Source organism: Synchiropus splendidus, chromosome 10 (genome assembly GCF_027744825.2).
Source record: "Synchiropus splendidus isolate RoL2022-P1 chromosome 10, RoL_Sspl_1.0, whole genome shotgun sequence".
NCBI lineage: Eukaryota > Metazoa > Chordata > Actinopteri > Syngnathiformes > Callionymidae > Synchiropus > Synchiropus splendidus.
The window spans coordinates 19,332,746-19,351,815 of record NC_071343.1 but is presented as its reverse complement, the minus strand read 5'-3'; the positions used below and the strand labels follow the sequence as shown (position 1 = coordinate 19,351,815).

Here is a 19,070-nt window from a genome sequence, read left to right as displayed (position 1 = left end):
TTCAGGCGAATCAATCATTGCTTAATTGATTTTTCCTTCATGAACGATTTCTTTTACGTAATCCTCATTTGGGGCCACCATACATGCATTGGTGGACGCAGAGGTCAAATCAGAACAAGCCACTTCAAGAGCTTGTTTTTTTGAGGACAATCACAAACGTTGTGGACTACAGAAAAACAAACTCTGCATTTCCTTTAAAAAATATGTTGTTCTCTTTTCACAAGTTCCTGAGTGATAGAGCAACACTTGCAAAACGCACTTCCCATTTCACACCATTTTCATATTCATTTTCACTAATGCCACCATTTCAACAGGTTTTCATTTCTCCAACCCTCAGATCATAACACTGTGGAAATGACGTTGAATTAAAATAATCGTCTAAATGTATCCCATTATGAATGTCAAGCACTTTACTTTCTGTATGAATACCATTAAACACATAATCCCATCTGAGTGAAATTAGGTCACAGTAACAAGCCGCGCTTAGCTATTAAATGGTTTCACTTTCACCCAAATTAGGAATGTGGACTTAGAACTACTTCTGAAGCGGAGAAAACAGTCAAGAAGAAACAAGATAATATTGTTTTATCTTGAGAAGGAAAATGAATATAGGGAGTTCTATCTATCTATCTATCTATCTGTCTATCTATCTATCTATCTATCTATCTATCTATCTATCTATCTATCTATCTATCTATCTATCTATCTATCTATCTATCTATCTATCTATCTATCTATCTATCTATCTATCTATCTATCTATCTATCTATCTATCTATCTATCTATCTGTCATTCGAGGGAGTGTTAGTCGTTGCCATGGGCACGCGCGGTGCGTAGCAACGGCAAACCCTTGCGCGCAGGCGCAGTCGCCATCGCTGTTGCACTGTGGGATTGAAAAGTATTGACATAGCAACCGGGCGCCAGGGCCACAGAGGGGATTTTGCTCTTCATTGGAGACTTCTCTCGGCTTCTTTATCAGCATCTCAGGTTTGCTTTGCACCGCCGTCATGAATGATGCGGTGGTGAAAAAGACACAGGACACGCTCGGTAAGCTGATAAAGAAGCCCCCGCTGACGGAGAAGCTGCTTAGCAAACCCCCGTTTCTGTACCTCCACGACATATTCAGCGAGGTAAGCCAACGGCGCTATCTTTAGTCAAGTGGCTTCTTATTTAAGCACGCATTCCAGAGTATTTAAGGCTGGGAGAAGTTGCGGAAGTGACCATTTTTCCCAGCACAAACTTGTGCTGGGGACCAAGTAGCTAGTTAGCATCACTTAGCAAACTGACTCAAGTTGGACAGCATTTCAAAAGAGATAGGCATTTGGCGGGATTGTCTCTTTAACTATCTTTTGCGAATTACCACCACCTTTAATACAAAGAGCAGTCGCTATTACAGTCGTAAGTGGTGTGTTGTGTGCACTGTTGCTGGGAGGCTAACATTAGCAGCAGACAGGTGACTCCTCAAGAGGGTGGGAGGCTGGTCGCCACTTAAACACACTTACAGACACACTGCACCTTTAAACATGGAAGGAAACTGTAAACCAACCTGGTGTTTCAGTTTAGGAGTGTATGTAGCGTGAATATCTTGGTAGACTGCACAAAACAGTTGGTAGTGAAACTGCTCTAGTATTGTATTGTGGCATGATGGATGCAGTGGAGGAAGTGAGCAGGAGAGTAGCCTGAAAGTATTCACTTCATGAATCTATCAATATAACCTACCAACTGGAGTAGTGACACTCATACACATGTAGATTTGTATTTAGATGTGGATCTCTTAATTTGACTGTTTCTTTTGATATTGCTATACCTCCTTCATTAATTTTCTTCTGCTCAAGTTAAAATAAAAAAAGTTATTTGATTTGAAAGTTAAGACAAGGTTAAGTTTGCTCAAAATACTTCACTTACATTGCATGATGACAAGTACTACATAGAACTACAGACATACGGCATGAACTGAGCCCATTATCAAAACACAGTGTCAAAAAACAATCACCAAAGTATTTAAAGCTTTTTCAACTAACCAGTTTATTAAAAAAAAAAAGCTGACGTGTGGCGCTTTGCCGCATTTCAACTTGTAAGTGTATTGTTGAAACCGCCATACAAACTCCTGACTGAGATGCTGAATGAACGTCGTCATTGTTTATGTGTGGAGATACCTCAGTTCATATGTTTGTCCTCATTTTTGGACACCATGAAGTTCACAGTTTGGTCATCCAACGTGAGTTTATTGGTGTTTTTGTTCCTGGCAAAATCACAGCATTCACTTCAGAAACGGTAGCTCCAGTGACGTGATTCACAGACTCTGACATCACTCCACGAGTGGCTTTCTAAAGAACATGTAATGCAGCTCCTCACGTCTGTCAAATGGTCCTCAATGTGTTTTCAGGCAGCCATGGATGGGCTGCTGTTGAGAGTTTGGGTCAAGTCATCTTTCGAAATATTAGTTAGCAGCGGTTAAAAAGATGCTCAGTGAAGTCTGTAAGTGGCACTGTTTACAGCAAGCGATGCGCCATCAATTCCATCATCCGTTGCGGGTACATGAATGTGCTTCGTAACCTCAGTCGGCTTCACATCACAGATGACGAAGGTGTAACAAATTGTGCTCTTATTTTTTGGAACTAAATTACACAGAAATGGAGGAAGATGGCTCTAGTTAAGGTGACGTTTCAACTTACTTGCAGACATTGTGACAAGGACCATGTATAATTAAAAATTACAATACATATAATTTATAAAGTATATAATATGTATTTTGAATGAAACTCACTTGGCCTTGCCTGTTTCTATTAATTCAGTGTAGTGTTTGTCTGCATTTTAAATGTGCTCAACAGGGAGATGTTAGCTGTTAGAAGTTCAACATCACTAAGTAAACGAATAAATATGATCAAAAGTTTCTATTGAACATTGTAAATGACTCCAGGCTTTTTCTCAGTCTCATTGTCTGCCACTGGATGATTGATGTCGGAATCTATTAAAGCCTTTGCATGTGATTATGCATTAGTTCATGAGAAAATGATGGAAGGCTGTGCAGGTTAGTGAAATTGTGGAATTACATTTTGGAAAATCTTGTTGGGATTTAATTAAAGTATGAGTACATTTATACTTTTCCATAATAAACATTCCAATTTAAAATATATATAAATAGGTAAAGGACGAGGAGTATATCAAAGGAACATATGAAATATGGTCATTGTCATCTTTACAAGGCCATAACATACACCATAACAAATTTCTTTAACCCCAGTTTTACAGTCTTATGTGGTTGTTTCACTTAGGGAGTTCAAAATTAACTGTATACAGCCCATTACAATCAAGGAGTCATTCCTAAAACTTTATTTTTTCTCTCGGGCAAATGCATTGATGAACTCCATAAGTCACAGAGTAGTAACTCTCACTGAACACCACATGCCACTGGCTCCACACATGCTTTTTAGGTACAGTTTCATGCAGAGGTAAATCTGTTTCGCACCTCTGAACACCACAGGTCGGGTACTCATTTGACACCAGTGAGCTTGTGTCACATTTCACTGTAGCCTCATGCATATTTGACAAAGCAAAGTGTGTTGCAGGGGTCAGGCCTTTACCTCTGATTACCACTGACAGCATGAATTAGGGGCTTAACAACCGTATAGAGCTTGGCATTTGAATAATGCATATAGAAAGAACTGCATCTCTTGAGAAATGTATTTTTCAAACCTGGTTGAAACTGTACATTGAGGTAGAAGTTGAGAGTGGTGATGTGTGGGTCTCTATGTCACTATGTTTACTGTATTTTGTCGTGGTTCCCCTAGGTCATCAGAACAACGGGCTTCATGAAAGGGCTGTACGCAGACAACGAAATGAAGTCGGAGAATGTGAAGGTAAGAGGTTTTCATAAAGCTCTCTTTTCTCTGACTTAACTATTATAGGATTTGATCAATATGTAATGATCTTTAATTGAATAAGGGAATGAAAATAAGGGAGATGAAGTTGGAGCTACATATCTTCTTCATAGTTCCATGGTTGCCAGCAGGTCTGATATCTCTTCATCTGTCCTGTATCCAGGAGAAGGACACTAAGATCGCCTTCCTTCAGAAAGCAATAGACGTGGTGATGCTGGTCAGTGGCGAGTCACTAACAGTGAAGCCGGCTCGCATCGTGGCCGGCCATGAGCCTGAGAAAACCAACGAGCTGCTGCAGGTCATTGCCAAATGTTGCCTTAACAAGGTGCGTCCTCCAGCTTTACATCCTCTTCATCTTCCTCATGTAGTTATAAACCTCTCCCACTCACCTCACTGGTCGTCAACAGTCACTTACCCAAAAACACACTTTAATGAAAGAACTGCGCATGGAAGCGGTGACAGAAAACTGTCCTTATGCCAAGGAAAATATTACCAGATGGCCAGGAGCTAGTCAATTCAGACATACACAAAAAAGAACGCACTACTAATTGCTTCTTTTACATTACCTTTGGTGCCGTAGTGACATTAATTTAACTTGAAAAAGGCCTCATTGTTCATTGTTGAAATGCTTTAGGTGAACTTCTCAGAAAACATCATCTTGCAAAATAATTTGGTTCTCTTGAACCAACCACTATGATATGACATTTTCACGTCTTCTGTTTCGAAGGGAAATATTTCTGCCCCACATTGTTTTTTTTTGCTGAGCCATGCAAATTAAGGGTTTGTTGAAAACTCTTTGTAAATTTGTTGCATACATTTTTTCCACGCAGTTTGTAATAAAATAAAATAAGACATAACCTTCAAAGAGTGTGATACATATTTGAAAAGGAGGAATGACAAATCTTCTTTCAGTCAACAGCTTTGGTGTGCTGTCGCTATATTGGTTTTAGTCAACTTAGTTTATGTATCTTTCACTGACTTCTGAATTCAATGCCAGGTTATATACAAAGGTATATGTGTGAGGAGCATGGTGTATGTTGTTGCCAAATGTGTTTTCATGCTAGAAATTTGACAGGAGTTTTACTTCTGCAGATGTCCAGTGAAGATGCAGTAAGGCGAGTCCTTGCAGGAGAAAAGGTGGACACGAAAACCAAAGCTGCCTCCTCCAGGTCCCAGGACAAGGAGAACAAGGCTCGACATGTTGACAGAGAGGTCTGAGTCAACAGCATGCTCGCAATAATATCGTTGATGTTGCGTTGAGCTCATGAGTTTATTTGTTGTTGCTGGTGATGCAGGAGAAGAAAAAGACGATAGAGCGAAGTGGCAGCAGGGACCACAAGGACACTGACCAGCCCAAAGAACAGGAAAGTAGAAGAAGAGATGGAGAGAAAGACCACCGACGGGACAGAGAGCACCCTGACAAACACCGGCATAGCAAGCGAGACCCTGCGAAAGATAGCGACAAAGACAAGAGCAGAGATCGAGAGAGGGACAGAGAGAAAGATAAACCCAGAGGAAGGGAAAGAGAAAAAGACACTGATCGGGAAAAGGATAAGAGAAGAGACAAAGACAGGGATAAGACCAGGGAGAGAGATTCAAATAAGGACAAGGAGAGAGAACGAGAGAAACGACGAGAAAGAGAGAAGGAGACAGAGCAACACAAAGACATGGTGGACAGAAAAAATCTAGAGAGCAGCAAGGTATTTATGCTCATCCCATTATGGCCAACATTAAACATGGCGTAATATCAACCGTTATGCTTGTGTTTCAGGTCAAAGTATCGGAAGAATCACAGCAAAAAATCACAATGGATGAGCCCAGCAAACCTGTCAAAACCGTGCCTGCAGTATGTACTTCCTATTATGTAGAAAAAGAATCATTCCTCACAGACGATCTATAGTTTTTGCTGGTTAGACTGCAAAGTGAGACCATGTCCACACACTTTTCTTTTACTTTATTTCCTATAAGGAAACAATACAACCTGATGTGGTAATTGGCTATCAATGTTAGTCATCGAAGCATCGCGTTAGATGTTGTCGGTGTGACTGTTGTATTTTCTTTGTACATGTGACATTGACAACTCCTCCTCTCCGCTATCTGTGTGTTCAGCCCTCTGAGGCAGTGGAGGATCAGGTAATGTTTTAATATTGATAATGCTCTTCTCATAGACTTGCACTGCAATGTGAACTGTTCTTTTAAAACCGCTTCATTTTGCTTGCAAATGGAGTCCAGTGATGTTTGTTAGGTGTTCCCTTTTAGTTCAATTTTTTTCTGCATTTGCTTTAATTTTCAACCTGCGCTAACCTTTTGTCTTCTGCATGCTAGTTACTGTAAGCATTTAAGGGAGAATCTGATGGCGACTGCTTCTGTGAAATCACTTTTGCTTTGACTACATTACGGCCTTTTTCTCCAACTAACTTGGCAGTTAGAATAATTTCACACATATTTAGTATGAATACAGAATTCAACCATCAGCCGTGAACAAACAACACAATTCAACACAACACTATTCTTTCTTTATAGATGCTTTTGAAGTGCAAATTCAGTCCTCAGATGTCGTCGGTTGTTGAATCAAATGCTGTCATTGAAGCGGTGTAAAAACTATTTTCTGAACTAGAATCACCAAGATATTTTGGTACCAGATCTCTGAGCACAAGGTGGTTTAAGAGCTCTGATTTTTGGATGTCAAATTAAACACTTCACAGCAATTACATTACAAGTTGAATATATTAAATTTTCTGACAGAGCGATAGTGTAACCTTTGCGACACTGTCTTGCTTGTTATCAGAACAATGCATTGTCTTATTGTTGACATGGCACAACTGTGAATCAGACTAGATGGCATCAGTTATTCATAGTTCATAGTTAGGGAAAACTAATGTGTAGTGGACTATTTTCTTCTAATTGCTAACATGGTCTGTGTTTCTTTCACACAGTCTGACAGTCCTGCAAGAATACCCCGACCCTCTTCTGCCAAAGGACAGAGGAGGAGACCCAAAGTGGGAGAGCAAGGTACACTTTCTTTAGTATGGCAACTACTGTTATTAATTGAAGAGGGTCACTAGTTGGTCAGATAATGTTTCCACATCAGTTATTACTGAAGTATGGCATCTTTTATCTGTTGTCTGCAGATGAATCTGACAGTGAGGGAGGTAAGTGCTCTCACCGTCTGTAGTGAAGTGCCCTCATCAATAGCAATAACCGTCAACCAGCTTGTGATGGTGTGTTTTGAGAGATTCCACTTTATAAATTAAGATACAGTTGCATCTTCTGTTCTCATGATGAACGAATGCATGGATGTGTGTCTGAACTCCATTGACTTATGTCATGTACACTAGATGCGCAAAAGTTGTGACTTGACTCAGAACTAAAGTGCCTTTTTTTGTCCTCAAACAGATGGGGATTCTCCACTGACACAGAGACACATCTCCCAAGAAAACCATGATCTTCCAGGCTCTTCAGTGCCTTCTGATGTCCCCACCAGGTGAGTAAACACCAGCCTATGGAGCTCATTTTGAATGGAAAACCCCCCCCTGCAGTATAAGCTGCTCAACCGTCTAAGCACATTGTATTCATTGAAGATTTGAAATTATTGTGTGGTATGCTTAAACTGTAACCACTGGCTAACTACAAAAAAAATCAATTGTGATTTCAAAGTATTGGAAATGTCTGCACAATATTTTATCTGAACACTAACGCACGTGTAAATACAAAATGTTTATACTAGATTTGATTTCGTCATAAGAAAAAGGCAATAACCACAATAATACTAAATCACACAATTTGTCTCAATTGTTTTCTGCTCGGTCAGCCACAGGAACGAACAGTAACATGGTCCAAATTTTTCCCATGTTCCTCAACACGTGTACTCTTAAACGATTTCCCGAGTTATTCTCGATTTCACACTATGGCCACTAGATGGTGTCAAAGAACTTAAAATACGATCCAGTCAATACGCTGCATAAAGGATGTTTGGAAGCGGGAACTCCTTCTGAACTTTCATGATGAACTTTTTCATGACAAAACAATAGTAAAGATACTTGGCAGTAATCCAAAGCTAATGTGACTGAAGCATATAGTGGTGCATTCATTTTTTTGTAGACAATATCATAACAATATAATATATAACAATATCATGTTTTTGTGATATCGCCAATATGCATAAGGAAGGTATCGTCAGCTGCCGACTGTATTTGATCTGAAGTAGCTTTTGTATGCAAATTTCAACAGCAGCCGGCGAATACCTCGACCCAGCAGTGCTCGCCCTGCACCTCCTCGTCTCAAACGACAGGAGAGTGCCAGTGAAGGAACTATGACTGAAAGGTGAGTTTTATCATTTTGTCATGATTTAATCATGATTAAAGATTGTAGTAATATTGAAGGGACCTTATCTTGCTCACACTGTTGCATTTAAAATGCTGTTTTCCCTGTGTGAGCACTCTTATAAGTACCTTTAGAGGACATTTAAAGGACAAAATAGTGTAATTTACCTTTGATTGAAATCTTGCCATGATTTAGCTGGTGAGAAGTGGCGCCCCTATTGTTGGTAAATAAAATGACTATTTTCATATTTATTGTCTTGCACATTTGGCAACCTCAACAGAGATTCTTTCAAAATTGTTCTTTTTAACGTGATAGGATAAGTGAAACCCATTGAAGCGGGGTGGGATGTTTCACTTTCACATCATCCAGAAGTAGAGTTCAACTCTATGAAAAAAAAGTCCTGAAAATTGGGTGTCAAGGACTGGAAATGCTAAAATTACATGAAGTGGATTTAAACTTGTTGAAATTATGTTTGTTTGTATTGATTGTTACACAGAAAAAAGTCTCATACAGGTCATTTTGGTGTCTGTGTACACTCTCTCTGTCCAGGGTTCCAAGTGCCAAGACCCCTGCACCAGTTATTCTTGATGGGAAGAAGTTATCTGAGGATGAAGAGGATGAGGATAAGCAATTTCTCGTTGAGGAAGCTGTTCTGTCACCCCCAGAAGTCACTGAGAAGGAGCTGGTATTCTAAACGTCAATGTTTTACTTCATTATATATATTACACTTTAGCTAACTCATTTCCATCTGCTACAGGAGCCGGCACAAGAGTTGAATGGAGATGAAAAACACGGTATTTGCTCATTTTTGTTTGTCACAAAAAATGCTCAACATGCAATCCTAATCAATATTTTTCTTATCATAGGAGGTCTTGTGAAAAAGATTCTAGAGACGAAGAAAGACTATGAGTCCTTACCGTCCTCTCCTAAAGAACAGGTAAGCTGGTCTTCCTCCACAAGAGGGCGGTGTCCACTCGCATCCCTTAAAGCTCTGTCTGCTCTCGCTCAGTAAAACTGGTCATTAGCTGTATCAGAGATTGTTTGGCTCACAGAGCGCCACACTGAAATGGCTGGTTATTATCAGAAGAAAGATGTAAATAAAACTAGTCTAGAGGTGTAATTGCACTGCCCTGAAACCACAAAAATGTTCCCGTCAAGTGGTGCTGCATGTCTGATAGCCAGACTGGCAAGTAACAGACCACACACTGCTGATTTAAGATGTCTGGAGTTAGCAGGTTTTTTGCTTAATACTTTAAAAAGATTCAAAATAAGGACCTTGGATATCTGTCATCTGGTGTTCTACGCACACTGGTTGCCTGTTCATTCTTACTTTCCCATGAATGGGTGTTAAAAACAGTTTGCAAACATCACTCATGCACAGGATATAAGGGAGACAGTTCGGCTCTTTCTGGCGCTTTATTCTGTGAAGGAAACCTCCTTTGTATTTGGATTATGAATCATTCTTGTAGTTCTCACTTGTCTGTATACCCCTGACGATTTGAGTTGGGTGGTCTTTTCAGTGAAGCATTGTCTGCTAGCATCACACTGACCACCTCGACTCATGGATGACCTGCCTTGGACGGTTGGTTGTGCGGAAAGGCTGTCGATCTGTTTGCCAAAACTGTTGCTGTGGACAAGAATTCTCAACAACGCAAGCTGTTAATGATCTTTTTCATCAGGCGCAAGAGTCACAAGTCACATTCCCTCTCTTACACAGAACAGGGAGATTGTGGTGCCATTAATAACAGATGATCTTATCTAGTCTAATTCAGTCATGTTAGTTTTGATACAAGTCGTAAAAGGAACTTACATGTGACATTCATACTCCCTTTTTTTAATCTTTACATTGAGAGCATAGCATTCATTGTTCGGGTTCGGTTTTGATGGCTTTTATTAGTGCCACGAACGACTGGAAACAAGGCTCTTGCATCACACATTTTTTATGTTGTTGCCCCAGATAGCAGATATGCTGCTATGCTGTTGTGTCATGGTGTGGGGGCAACACTCTTGGGTAGCAGATGCTAAGGTGGTACTCTTGGGTTAAACATCATGTAATGTGTAACTGAAAAGCTGTCGTTAGCCAAAGATTTTAGTGGCACCAAGTAGACTCTGAAAAAGAGGACACTGTATCATGAAGCCTCTACCGCCCACTGCTGTTGGGCAGTGGTTAGTTCCGTAGCACCACAGTGGAAGATCTGTGGTTTGAACTCCAGGTTGGCATCTCTCTGTTCTCTGTGCTTTTGTGGCTTCCCTTTAAGTACTCAGTTTTCCTCCCAGAGTCCTCAAGCATGAATGTTAGTGACGTTTCATGGAACAATGTCAAAATTTTCCACTAAATGGCGCTGTCTGCTGTATCATGTTAACCACAGTATGAAACCTCATGAAACCTGAAACCTCACATCATTTCTAAACCAAGAGTGCGATCTCACTGTTTCATCAACCCAGCAACACTGTCTCATGAAACGCCATCTACCTTTCACTACAATACTACAACTACGACTACTACTACTACTACAAAAAAGTTGGAAAACAGCAGATTCGAACCAATTCATTGTAACAGTAACTAGATAACAGTTATCAGTGATGGCTCAGTGAATTCCTGTTTTCTGTAACTTGTCAACTTTAAAGTGCAGACAAACACTCATTATGTTTAAACGGAAAGGCAGATATTTCAGAGTAACACGATCGTGGCCTTGTAGCCAATGTCCCAATTTTCTTAATACAAGCATCTCAGTTTCCAAGGGTTCAGTCGATGGTTTCAGGTCTGCAGGGGCAGCTTAGGGCAGGTATGTCCCCGCACAGGAACTGATCAGGCCGACCCCTCCGCCCCGCCATCATTATTGGCCTTGCCCCGTCAGCTGTATAAAGAACTATAATGACTTCCTTCCTGACATGAAAGTGTGGGGAGGTCAACTTAATGGAGTCTTTTTTTCCCTTCTTCGTGCAATCATGGTATAACACGGCGGGTCAAAAATGTAAATATTGAGCTTCCTCATTCTATGTGGTGAGGCAGGTTTAAAATTTCAGCTGCCAGAACTCATTCTTTCAGATGTAATGTTTAAAAGAGTGAGTCAGTCAAAGATCCCTCTTAGTGGAGAATCAACAGTGTTATGATTTAAAAACTGAGCATTTTGTTGTAATTGCTGTCATTTATGTGGAAGGGAAAGGATTTTGCTTTTGTAAACACCCGCACCAACCTGCCGCGCTCTTCAACAGTCAACTGATTGTGTGTGAGTGTGCCGTCAAAGAATTTTCTGTATATTTATGAGGATGACCTGTTCTTCTGACCTTTCGGCAGCATTGTATATTATTCTACAATTCTTCTCCTTTTATTTGGACAGATTTGGCCGTTTGCAGCAGCTGCGTTTTCATAAGATTTTTTTGTGTACTTCTCTCCCCCCCTATTCCCTCAGCTCCATCAAATTAGGCTTGATGAAGGTTTGTAATGTATAAATAAACGCTGCGGCGCACAAATGGAAGGCTGTTGAATGAGAGTCGCCGAAGAGAAGGGCCAGGAAACCCTCTGAAGAATGGTCGAGAAAATAAATACTCGGTCCAGAGACCCTGTGTCTTTCTAAACAGCCCATGTTTCTTGTGGAAACATTTTCCGATCCAAATATCAGTTGTTTGCCCGAAATGCACCAACCTGTGTATCCTGCTTGTCATGCCACACAAACACTTAATCCATCACACGTGGTATTGTCAGTGATTGGAGAATGTGATTGTCTTTGATGTTGTTTTTAGTGATCTACAGTAGATGGACTTTTTATTTTTTATTTTTTTAACATCAGGCTGGCAACCTGATTCTGTTTTGTTGAACACGTTGAACCTAGTCTGAGCACTTATTTCAACGTTTCACGCAGGACTGGAGATTCACTGACTTGTGTGTATCATTTGGTAATTGAGTAAGTCAGACCCATTTTCTTTGGGACTCATTTAGATCTGTTGGATTCTGTGTCTGAGAAGTCCCATATGTAGCGCTTGGTTCTGGTTCTAACTTGCTTCCTGTCTGCAATTTTGCAAAAAGAACTTAGGAAATCTGCAAGTCTGTTTCTGTTTGTGTGTTGCTTTCAAAAAGTGGGCACCTCAAGTTTCAATGGTTACACATTGATCTAATCTCCAACTGAAGCTCTCTGAACTGATGAGCCATCTGGTGGCCACCAGCATCCCAGCATGTAAAAAACTGAATGACTCGCACTGTTTTAATTTGACCTGAGATCTGTCAGTCATTCTCCTTCCTTTATTTAGACTTATTTACAATTGCTGTGAGCAGGGTGGCCACCTCCCATGTTGCCAGATGTGTCTTATTGCGACAAGATAATGCTCGTCCAGCAGTGTGTGTGTGTGTGTGTGTTTCAGGATATCTATCTTAGTGAGGTCCTATTTCGGGGCAAGCGCCTGGGTCAGAGTCCTGGTTAAGGTTAGCCATTTGTTTTGGATGGTTGAGTACAGGGTGAGAGGCGTGTGGATGTTAGCTGTAGCATTATGATCATTCTGTATTTTACAAGACACCTGTCAGACGTTTCGTCCAGGAAATACAAAATATCTTATATTTTGATGCAAAAACTTTAAAATTAATTCTCTGACTGTAATCGTGCAGCACACGAGCAAAAGAAGCCTTTTTATTTCCAGTGATGTTGGATATCTGTCAAATAAAGATGGTCTTAAGGTTATGATTTTTTTTTCCAAACAAACATGCAAAATTGAGAATTCCAAAGTGACTCTCCATTTGAATAAAGATATAGCATTAATTGGCTAATTACAAAAGGCAATATTAAGTTATGTAATAAGATATTGGACTTTCAGGCAGCGTAGACTTAGATTTAGCCACTGTGTTTCTATGTGCGTGTGAACAAGGGGAATCCTCAGCTCATTCATCAGTCACCCTCTATGAAGGTGTAATCCCTACCCTCCGTGACAGCGAGCGTACAAATCTAGGGGTCAGGTTTTCAGGCCAGCTTTCTTTTTTCCGTCTGACAGTGCAGGTGAGGGATCTGTTGCAGCTAACCGAGCAGAGACATAAATCCAGTCCAGGCCGTGCTGTGTGAGCTGCAACCAGGCAGGCAGAGCGAGGCGAGCAGTGTTTGCCTAGCTGCAGGGTTCACCCTGGAAAGCCACCCACCTCGTTGGCGACCCTCAGCCTCACACACTACCTTAAAAAACTAACAGAGAGTGACAGAAATTAGTTGTTTTCCCTCTGAAACCCTACAAGCGCTGACTGTATTGTTTGATGTCCGTGTGGTCTAATCACGTCATGGTCCTGAGCCGGTGTTTACTGAGCTGTGAGGTTTGTTTAAATCCACTCCTCGATAAGAGCAATACTGGATCTGTCAGACGTTGGTGTGTTTTGGAGGAGGAGGAGGAGAAGGAGGAGAAGGCTCTCATTTACTCTGTGTGCTGTCACTAGTTTGATTCCTGCTGCCTCATCAGGGCAGGTGCTCCCGTCTGCTGACCAAGAGTGGAACTTAAAAGGGGGTCTAAGTGTGCTGGTTGTTACTTAATACTGTAGTAAAATAACCCCACTGCCACAGCCTGTTACTAAAATAAACAAGTGCAAAGTGCAGGAGGGGGGTGTGGGTCCTCTGTCGGCCTGCTGGTGTGTGTGTTTGGCTTTGGGGTTGCAGTGTTGAGTGTTTTCTCATCACACACACACACACACTTTTCACAGTCTGAAGGCCTTGCTGAGTCCAGCTGAGCAAACATCCTCGGGTTTGCTCCTGCCAAAGGAGGTCCTGCGCTGATACCTTCCCCTCCCTTTGGCCATCAAGAGAGTGTAATTGGGATATGACGGACCGCCTCCCAAGCACACACACAAGTACCAGAGTCCCTGACTTTACCGCCACCGTCCCGCCACCCGTTTGATCTCACATACGCACACAGAGCGACGTTTGTGACCATTTTAGCCTTGAAATCCTAAACCGCCAACTGCAGCGAGGCTCTGGTGTGGGCAGAAATCTGAGTCTCGGCTGGCAAAGGTAGAATTCCACCAGACGCTCTATTATGCTTCTAGGGTCTTAAAAAGCAAGGGCTCAAGTGCAGACTGCCATTCCAGCTGGATTCATTAGGCCACCTTGTTTATTAGCTGAAGTCTTATTGGGATCATTGAGATGGTGAAATGTATTCTGTGTCATGGACACAAGCACCAACACGCCGGACTCAGTTGAGTCAGCCATTTTGCTTACTTTACACTTAACAAAGGATTTGCATTTAATGTTAGCATCTGAATGTTTCGCAGGGGTGGGATCACACTTTCTATGCTAGACGATATCTGGAACATTGCTCCCCAAAACTGATATTATTTATTATTTTTCACGTTTAAATCTTATGCAATGACATGACATTGTTAAAACCCGTTCATGGGGTTTTCATCCACCTATTCGTATTTTTCAAGTTTATACTTCTTCTTTTCCTTTCGGCTTATCCCTTCAGGGGTCGGGGTGTAGGTTTGAGAGAAGAGGAAGCAGAGGACAGGGTGAGATAGAGGAGGATGATGTGGCGGATCATCCTCCTCTATCTCACCCTGTCCTCTGCTTCCTCTTCTCTCAAACCTACAAACCTCATGTCCTCCTTCACCACCTCCATAAATCTACTCTTTGGCCTTCCTCTCCACCTTCTGCCTGGCAGTTCCAACCTCAACATCTTCCTACCAATGTACTGACTATCTCTCCTCTGTACATGTCCAAACCATCTCCATCTAGCGTCTCTGACTATGTCTCCTAAACACCTGACATGTGCTGTCCCTCTGATATACTGGTTCCTGATCCAATCCATCCTAGTCACTCCTGGAGAGGACCTCGGCATCTTCATCTCTGCTACCTCCAGCTCTGCCTCCTGTCTTTTCCTCAGTGCCACTGTTTCCAAACCATACAACATTGCCGGCCTGACCACCGTTTTGTACACTTTCCCTTTCATCCTTGCCGATAACCCTTTTGTCACACATCACACCTGACACTTTCCTCCAATTATTCCATGCTGCCTGCACCCGCTTCTTCACCTCTTTATCACACTGTAAATAAGCATGAATGGAAATGCAAAATTTTGCAGAAAATTTTCAAAAAAAAAAGTTTTTATGCTTGGAGAATGTGATTTTGTCTGCAAATTGCTAAAAGAAAACTAGGGCTTTTGGAAACAGGTTCTGCACGTAAGCGATGACTGGACTGAATATCACGTTGCACATAAAAATAGCGGCGGACGATAAAGTCCAGGTGTGGAACTGATTTGAATTGATTTTTTTCTGGAGTTGTTCGGTCGATCAGGAATCTGTCCATGATCAGCGAGATCACCGAGAGTATTGTTTGTTTTGTGGCAGTGAGACTCTCTCTGATGATGTCATCTGATGGCACACTCTCCTCTCAATAATCGCTAAATAATAACGTTGCATAAGGTCGTATTTTCTGATCATTTCATGAAATTTGCTAAAAAAAAATGTTTTGCAGAAACAATACTGACTCGTGTTTTTAGCTCAGGAAAATAAAATCATTAAAGTTGCTACTGTCAGCACTGTCAGACTGGACCTGGCGGCCATGTCGTGGGTGTGAATGGAATCAGGACCGAAGCATATCAACCCAGCCCTAATAAGTTGCAAAGACAAATGTCTTAGGTCCTATAGGTCCTCTGCCTATTCACACTTGATTTACACCTTTTCAGTTAGAAGCATTTCTGTTTTCAGTCAAATGATAAAGGTAAACTTGAAGACCCTTTTAATGCTAATCTCATGCTCATCTGTATGAGAAACACCTGTATGTCCTTTCTCACAGAGTTTGGTGTCCGAGGCGGCTCGGAAGAAAGAGAGGGAGCTGGTCACTCGGGAGATCGAGCGGCTGCGCTCCTCTATCCAGACGGTGTGTCGCAGCACCCTGCCCTTGGGCAAGATCATGGACTACATCCAGGAGGACATGGACGCCATGCAGACAGAACTGCAGACCTGGAGGAAGGAGAACAAAGAGCACGTGCAGACGCTCCTGGAGGAGCAGAGGTGAGGCGAGAGAGCGCGACACGCTAGCTACGTCTCAATATTTGCCTTTGTGATCCCACAACTTCAGCCATCTGTATCCGTCAACAACTTATCAACCTCAACAAGGTCACACACTTCATCAATGCTCATCCGTTTCTAATATTAGCTGGAAAGCAGAAACGTAGAAAACGTCGCCGGGAAACAAATCTGGAGAGTGTTGATCAGCCAACCATGTCAATTTCTTCCAGAGCGACGAACCAAGCCATCGAGCCTCTCAGAGCAGAGCTGGCCGAGCTGGATCAGCTGATCAAAGACCAGCAGGACAAGATCTGCGCGGTCAAGTCCAACATCCTGAGAAACGAGGAGAAGATTCAGAAGATGGTGACTGGAGTCAACTTGTCCTCCAGAACGTGAAGTCTGGAAACAATGACGCTCAGAAGGACCGTCGCTGAGATCTGATTGGGGAATCCAAAATGGCTCTCACCTGTCAAAGTTCTGACAGGATCCTGTCTGCACTGTTGCCGCTGGTGTTCAGGCATGATAGAATGTACCTATTGAAGACAAGGGGAGCTACACTGTCGGGCAAAACTTGGATGCAGATCGATGCATCGAATGTGTAGACTGCATATATTCAGGAACTCAAACTGCATCTATCAGTGTTCATCTCCATGTTCAAACAGGGCACTGAGAATCACTTTTCACATTGTCAGCATCGACACACTAAAGTCCTCCAACTAAGCCAGGACAAGTTTTTTTTTTTTTTTTTATATTTCCATCTGGGGGGTCTGGATGTCAGCACATAATGCTTTCACATCTTTAACACCTATGGTGATGCACAGTTCAGTCAGATGGAAAGAACCAGGCAGAGATTATGAAATGAAGGAAAACAACATGCATGAAACTTTTGTTTCTTGTTCAAAGAATACGTTTTCAGTAATCACAATAACTACATGTTTAACACGTCAAATTATTTGATTTCCATGAGATGAAGTTGTCAGTGGTGAAAAGAGCTCCACAAACATACGCTTGGAAGTATGTGCAGGTTAAACCACTCTGACAGCTGAAGAAGGTTGTCTTGGCCTGTCACTCACGTTTTTCTTTGCGTCGCCTGTCTGTTGTGTGCAAGTCTGATATCCAGCATCAAGGTTTTACTTTACTCCTGACAAAGCAAGCTTGCCTTACTTTTCCCCAATGAGGGTCATCTGCTCCAGCTGTCCCTGAACACCTCACAAGAGCGGCTGTCTTTGCCTCTGTGGAGAACCCATATAACATCTAAACACTCATGTTGACATTTGAAGTGTTGAACAAATGAGTACCATTTTAACATAGTGGAACTTCTAATGTTGATGCTGTACTACCTCCCGCTATTCACTGACTCACGGTTTATCATGTTCCTTTATTTTTGAAGCACTGCTGCACTTTGGAGTGGTTTTAGAGCCCACAACCTTCCCTTAGTTCTATAAAGACAAACAAATCATTTAGTTTGCCAAACTCTTTCCGACAGACATGCTCACAAAAAAAAAACAGATTTCCTGCAAGCTGCTCTTCCCATACCTTAAATAACATGTCACGTCGCACACAATTTTTGGCAAACCAAGTTGAATTCTTTGCGAAAACAGTTGCTTTATTAATCATTCTTCTTGATGTTAGAGCATTTATACATTTACGTATGTAACCGTGCACACAGACGATACTCAAATCAGCCTAGATATCAGTGATGTTTTTCAGTATCTATTTGACTTCTTCATATTGACTTAGCTGACTCGTGACATAATCCATCACTATTTGATCACAACTAAAAGCTTGGCGCTACCGTAGGATTGATAGGTGTGTCGCACTTCATTTCATCCACGTCCTGTAGCCGTACACATGAGCTCATCCTATGTCAGAGAACCATCCACCTGTGCTCTATTTTTATAGTCTGTAGCCTTTTTAATCTGTACATTATGTATATGTGAAGATTGTATGATAGACCAGATATTTATCTAATTTTGTAGTGGAGTGACATCAATTGTTATCACATAATAAAAGATCAATTGTCAATACATGCATTTTCTCTGTCTCATAAACACTGCTAAACTCATACCCAAGCCTATGAGTGACTTAGCTGTCTGCTCCACTCTCATGCTTCGACTGGTTTTGTCTTATTCAGTCTATAAGTCCAGGTTTTCCACATCATTAAAAACACTGTCAAGTAAGCATGTCACTCACAGCATACCTCCAAGAGGTCCCTGGAACCTCTTGGGGTGTATCTACAGAGATTTCTTGAGAGCGTAGTTTGGCTGAAAGTCACTCAAGCAAACTTTTGTTCAGGGATTAAGTCGGCTATAGGACACTGAAGTGACTTCCTTGGGGCAGCTGCAGTGGAAACAAAACATTAAATGCCCCTCCATAGCTGATAATAATGCTCGATACAAGCGCCTGTGATATAAGTTGCAGATTTGGCTGAAGGCCTCCTGCATGAGCTGCAGACACCTGCCACGAGTGAACACCTTCTGTTTCTCAACAGGATTAAATGAGAGCCTTTGTGGATTTGAGTCGTGCTAAGAAGCAACTCAAAAGTCATTTCTGCCTTCTTTTTCACTTCAAAGGTCTTCAGTGAGCCATTAGTCCTCCAGCTCTTCTGTGACTTTCACGTCAACTTTGTTAATTGACCTCTCTTTGTCTGGTTTTACTTGCAGTCAGAGGTTGAAGTGGCCTAGAAGCTCATGCTTCCACTCCCTGCCATCTGGCTTTGGTGCCCATTTTATTCATGAAAACCTCGCTGTTCGATTCCTCTCTCTGTAGTTTCATGACATGACTGGGTCTCACACCCACAGCTGTAAAATGTGCTGGTGCCACATATGAATTCATCTGAAAACAAACAAACCTGATGTTCTATGTCTTTATTGAAGCCACAAAAACGGCCAAAT

At 41.7% G+C, this 19,070-nt stretch overlaps 1 protein-coding gene across 5 annotated transcripts; it reads left to right on the top strand.

Moving 5' to 3' along the window:
* The first annotated feature begins 893 nt into the window (after window positions 1–893).
* On the top strand, window positions 894–18,230 carry traf3ip1 (TNF receptor-associated factor 3 interacting protein 1). Of its 5 annotated transcripts, none has more exons than XM_053877891.1 (16): window positions 894–1,130; window positions 3,792–3,860; window positions 4,045–4,179; window positions 4,974–5,093; window positions 5,177–5,581; window positions 5,653–5,727; window positions 5,991–6,014; window positions 6,818–6,893; window positions 7,013–7,033; window positions 7,278–7,365; window positions 8,112–8,204; window positions 8,754–8,889; window positions 8,962–8,998; window positions 9,071–9,141; window positions 15,962–16,179; window positions 16,407–18,230. In XM_053877891.1, exons 1-16 carry the CDS (start codon window positions 1,008–1,010, stop codon window positions 16,570–16,572), a joined length of 1,857 nt encoding a protein of 618 aa, XP_053733866.1. In that variant the 5' UTR covers window positions 894–1,007; the 3' UTR covers window positions 16,573–18,230. The 5 variants fall into 5 exon arrangements, with proteins under 5 accessions (XP_053733866.1, XP_053733863.1, XP_053733865.1 ...); XM_053877888.1 differs by having other exon boundaries at window positions 4,045–4,206; window positions 16,407–18,229; XM_053877890.1 differs by lacking the exon at window positions 5,991–6,014 and having other exon boundaries at window positions 4,045–4,206; window positions 16,407–18,229.
* The last annotated feature ends 840 nt before the right edge of the window (window positions 18,231–19,070 follow it).

Excerpts from the sequence above, each read along its gene's own strand:
- traf3ip1 (XM_053877888.1), top strand. The coding sequence starts at position 1,008 with ATGAATGATGCGGTGGTGAAAAAGACACAGGACACGCTCGGTAAGCTG. Across the intron at positions 8,999-9,070 it reads GAATGGAGATGAAAAACACG|GAGGTCTTGTGAAAAAGATT; the intron begins GTATTTGCTCAT and ends TTCTTATCATAG. Across the intron at positions 9,142-15,961 it reads CGTCCTCTCCTAAAGAACAG|AGTTTGGTGTCCGAGGCGGC; the intron begins GTAAGCTGGTCT and ends CCTTTCTCACAG.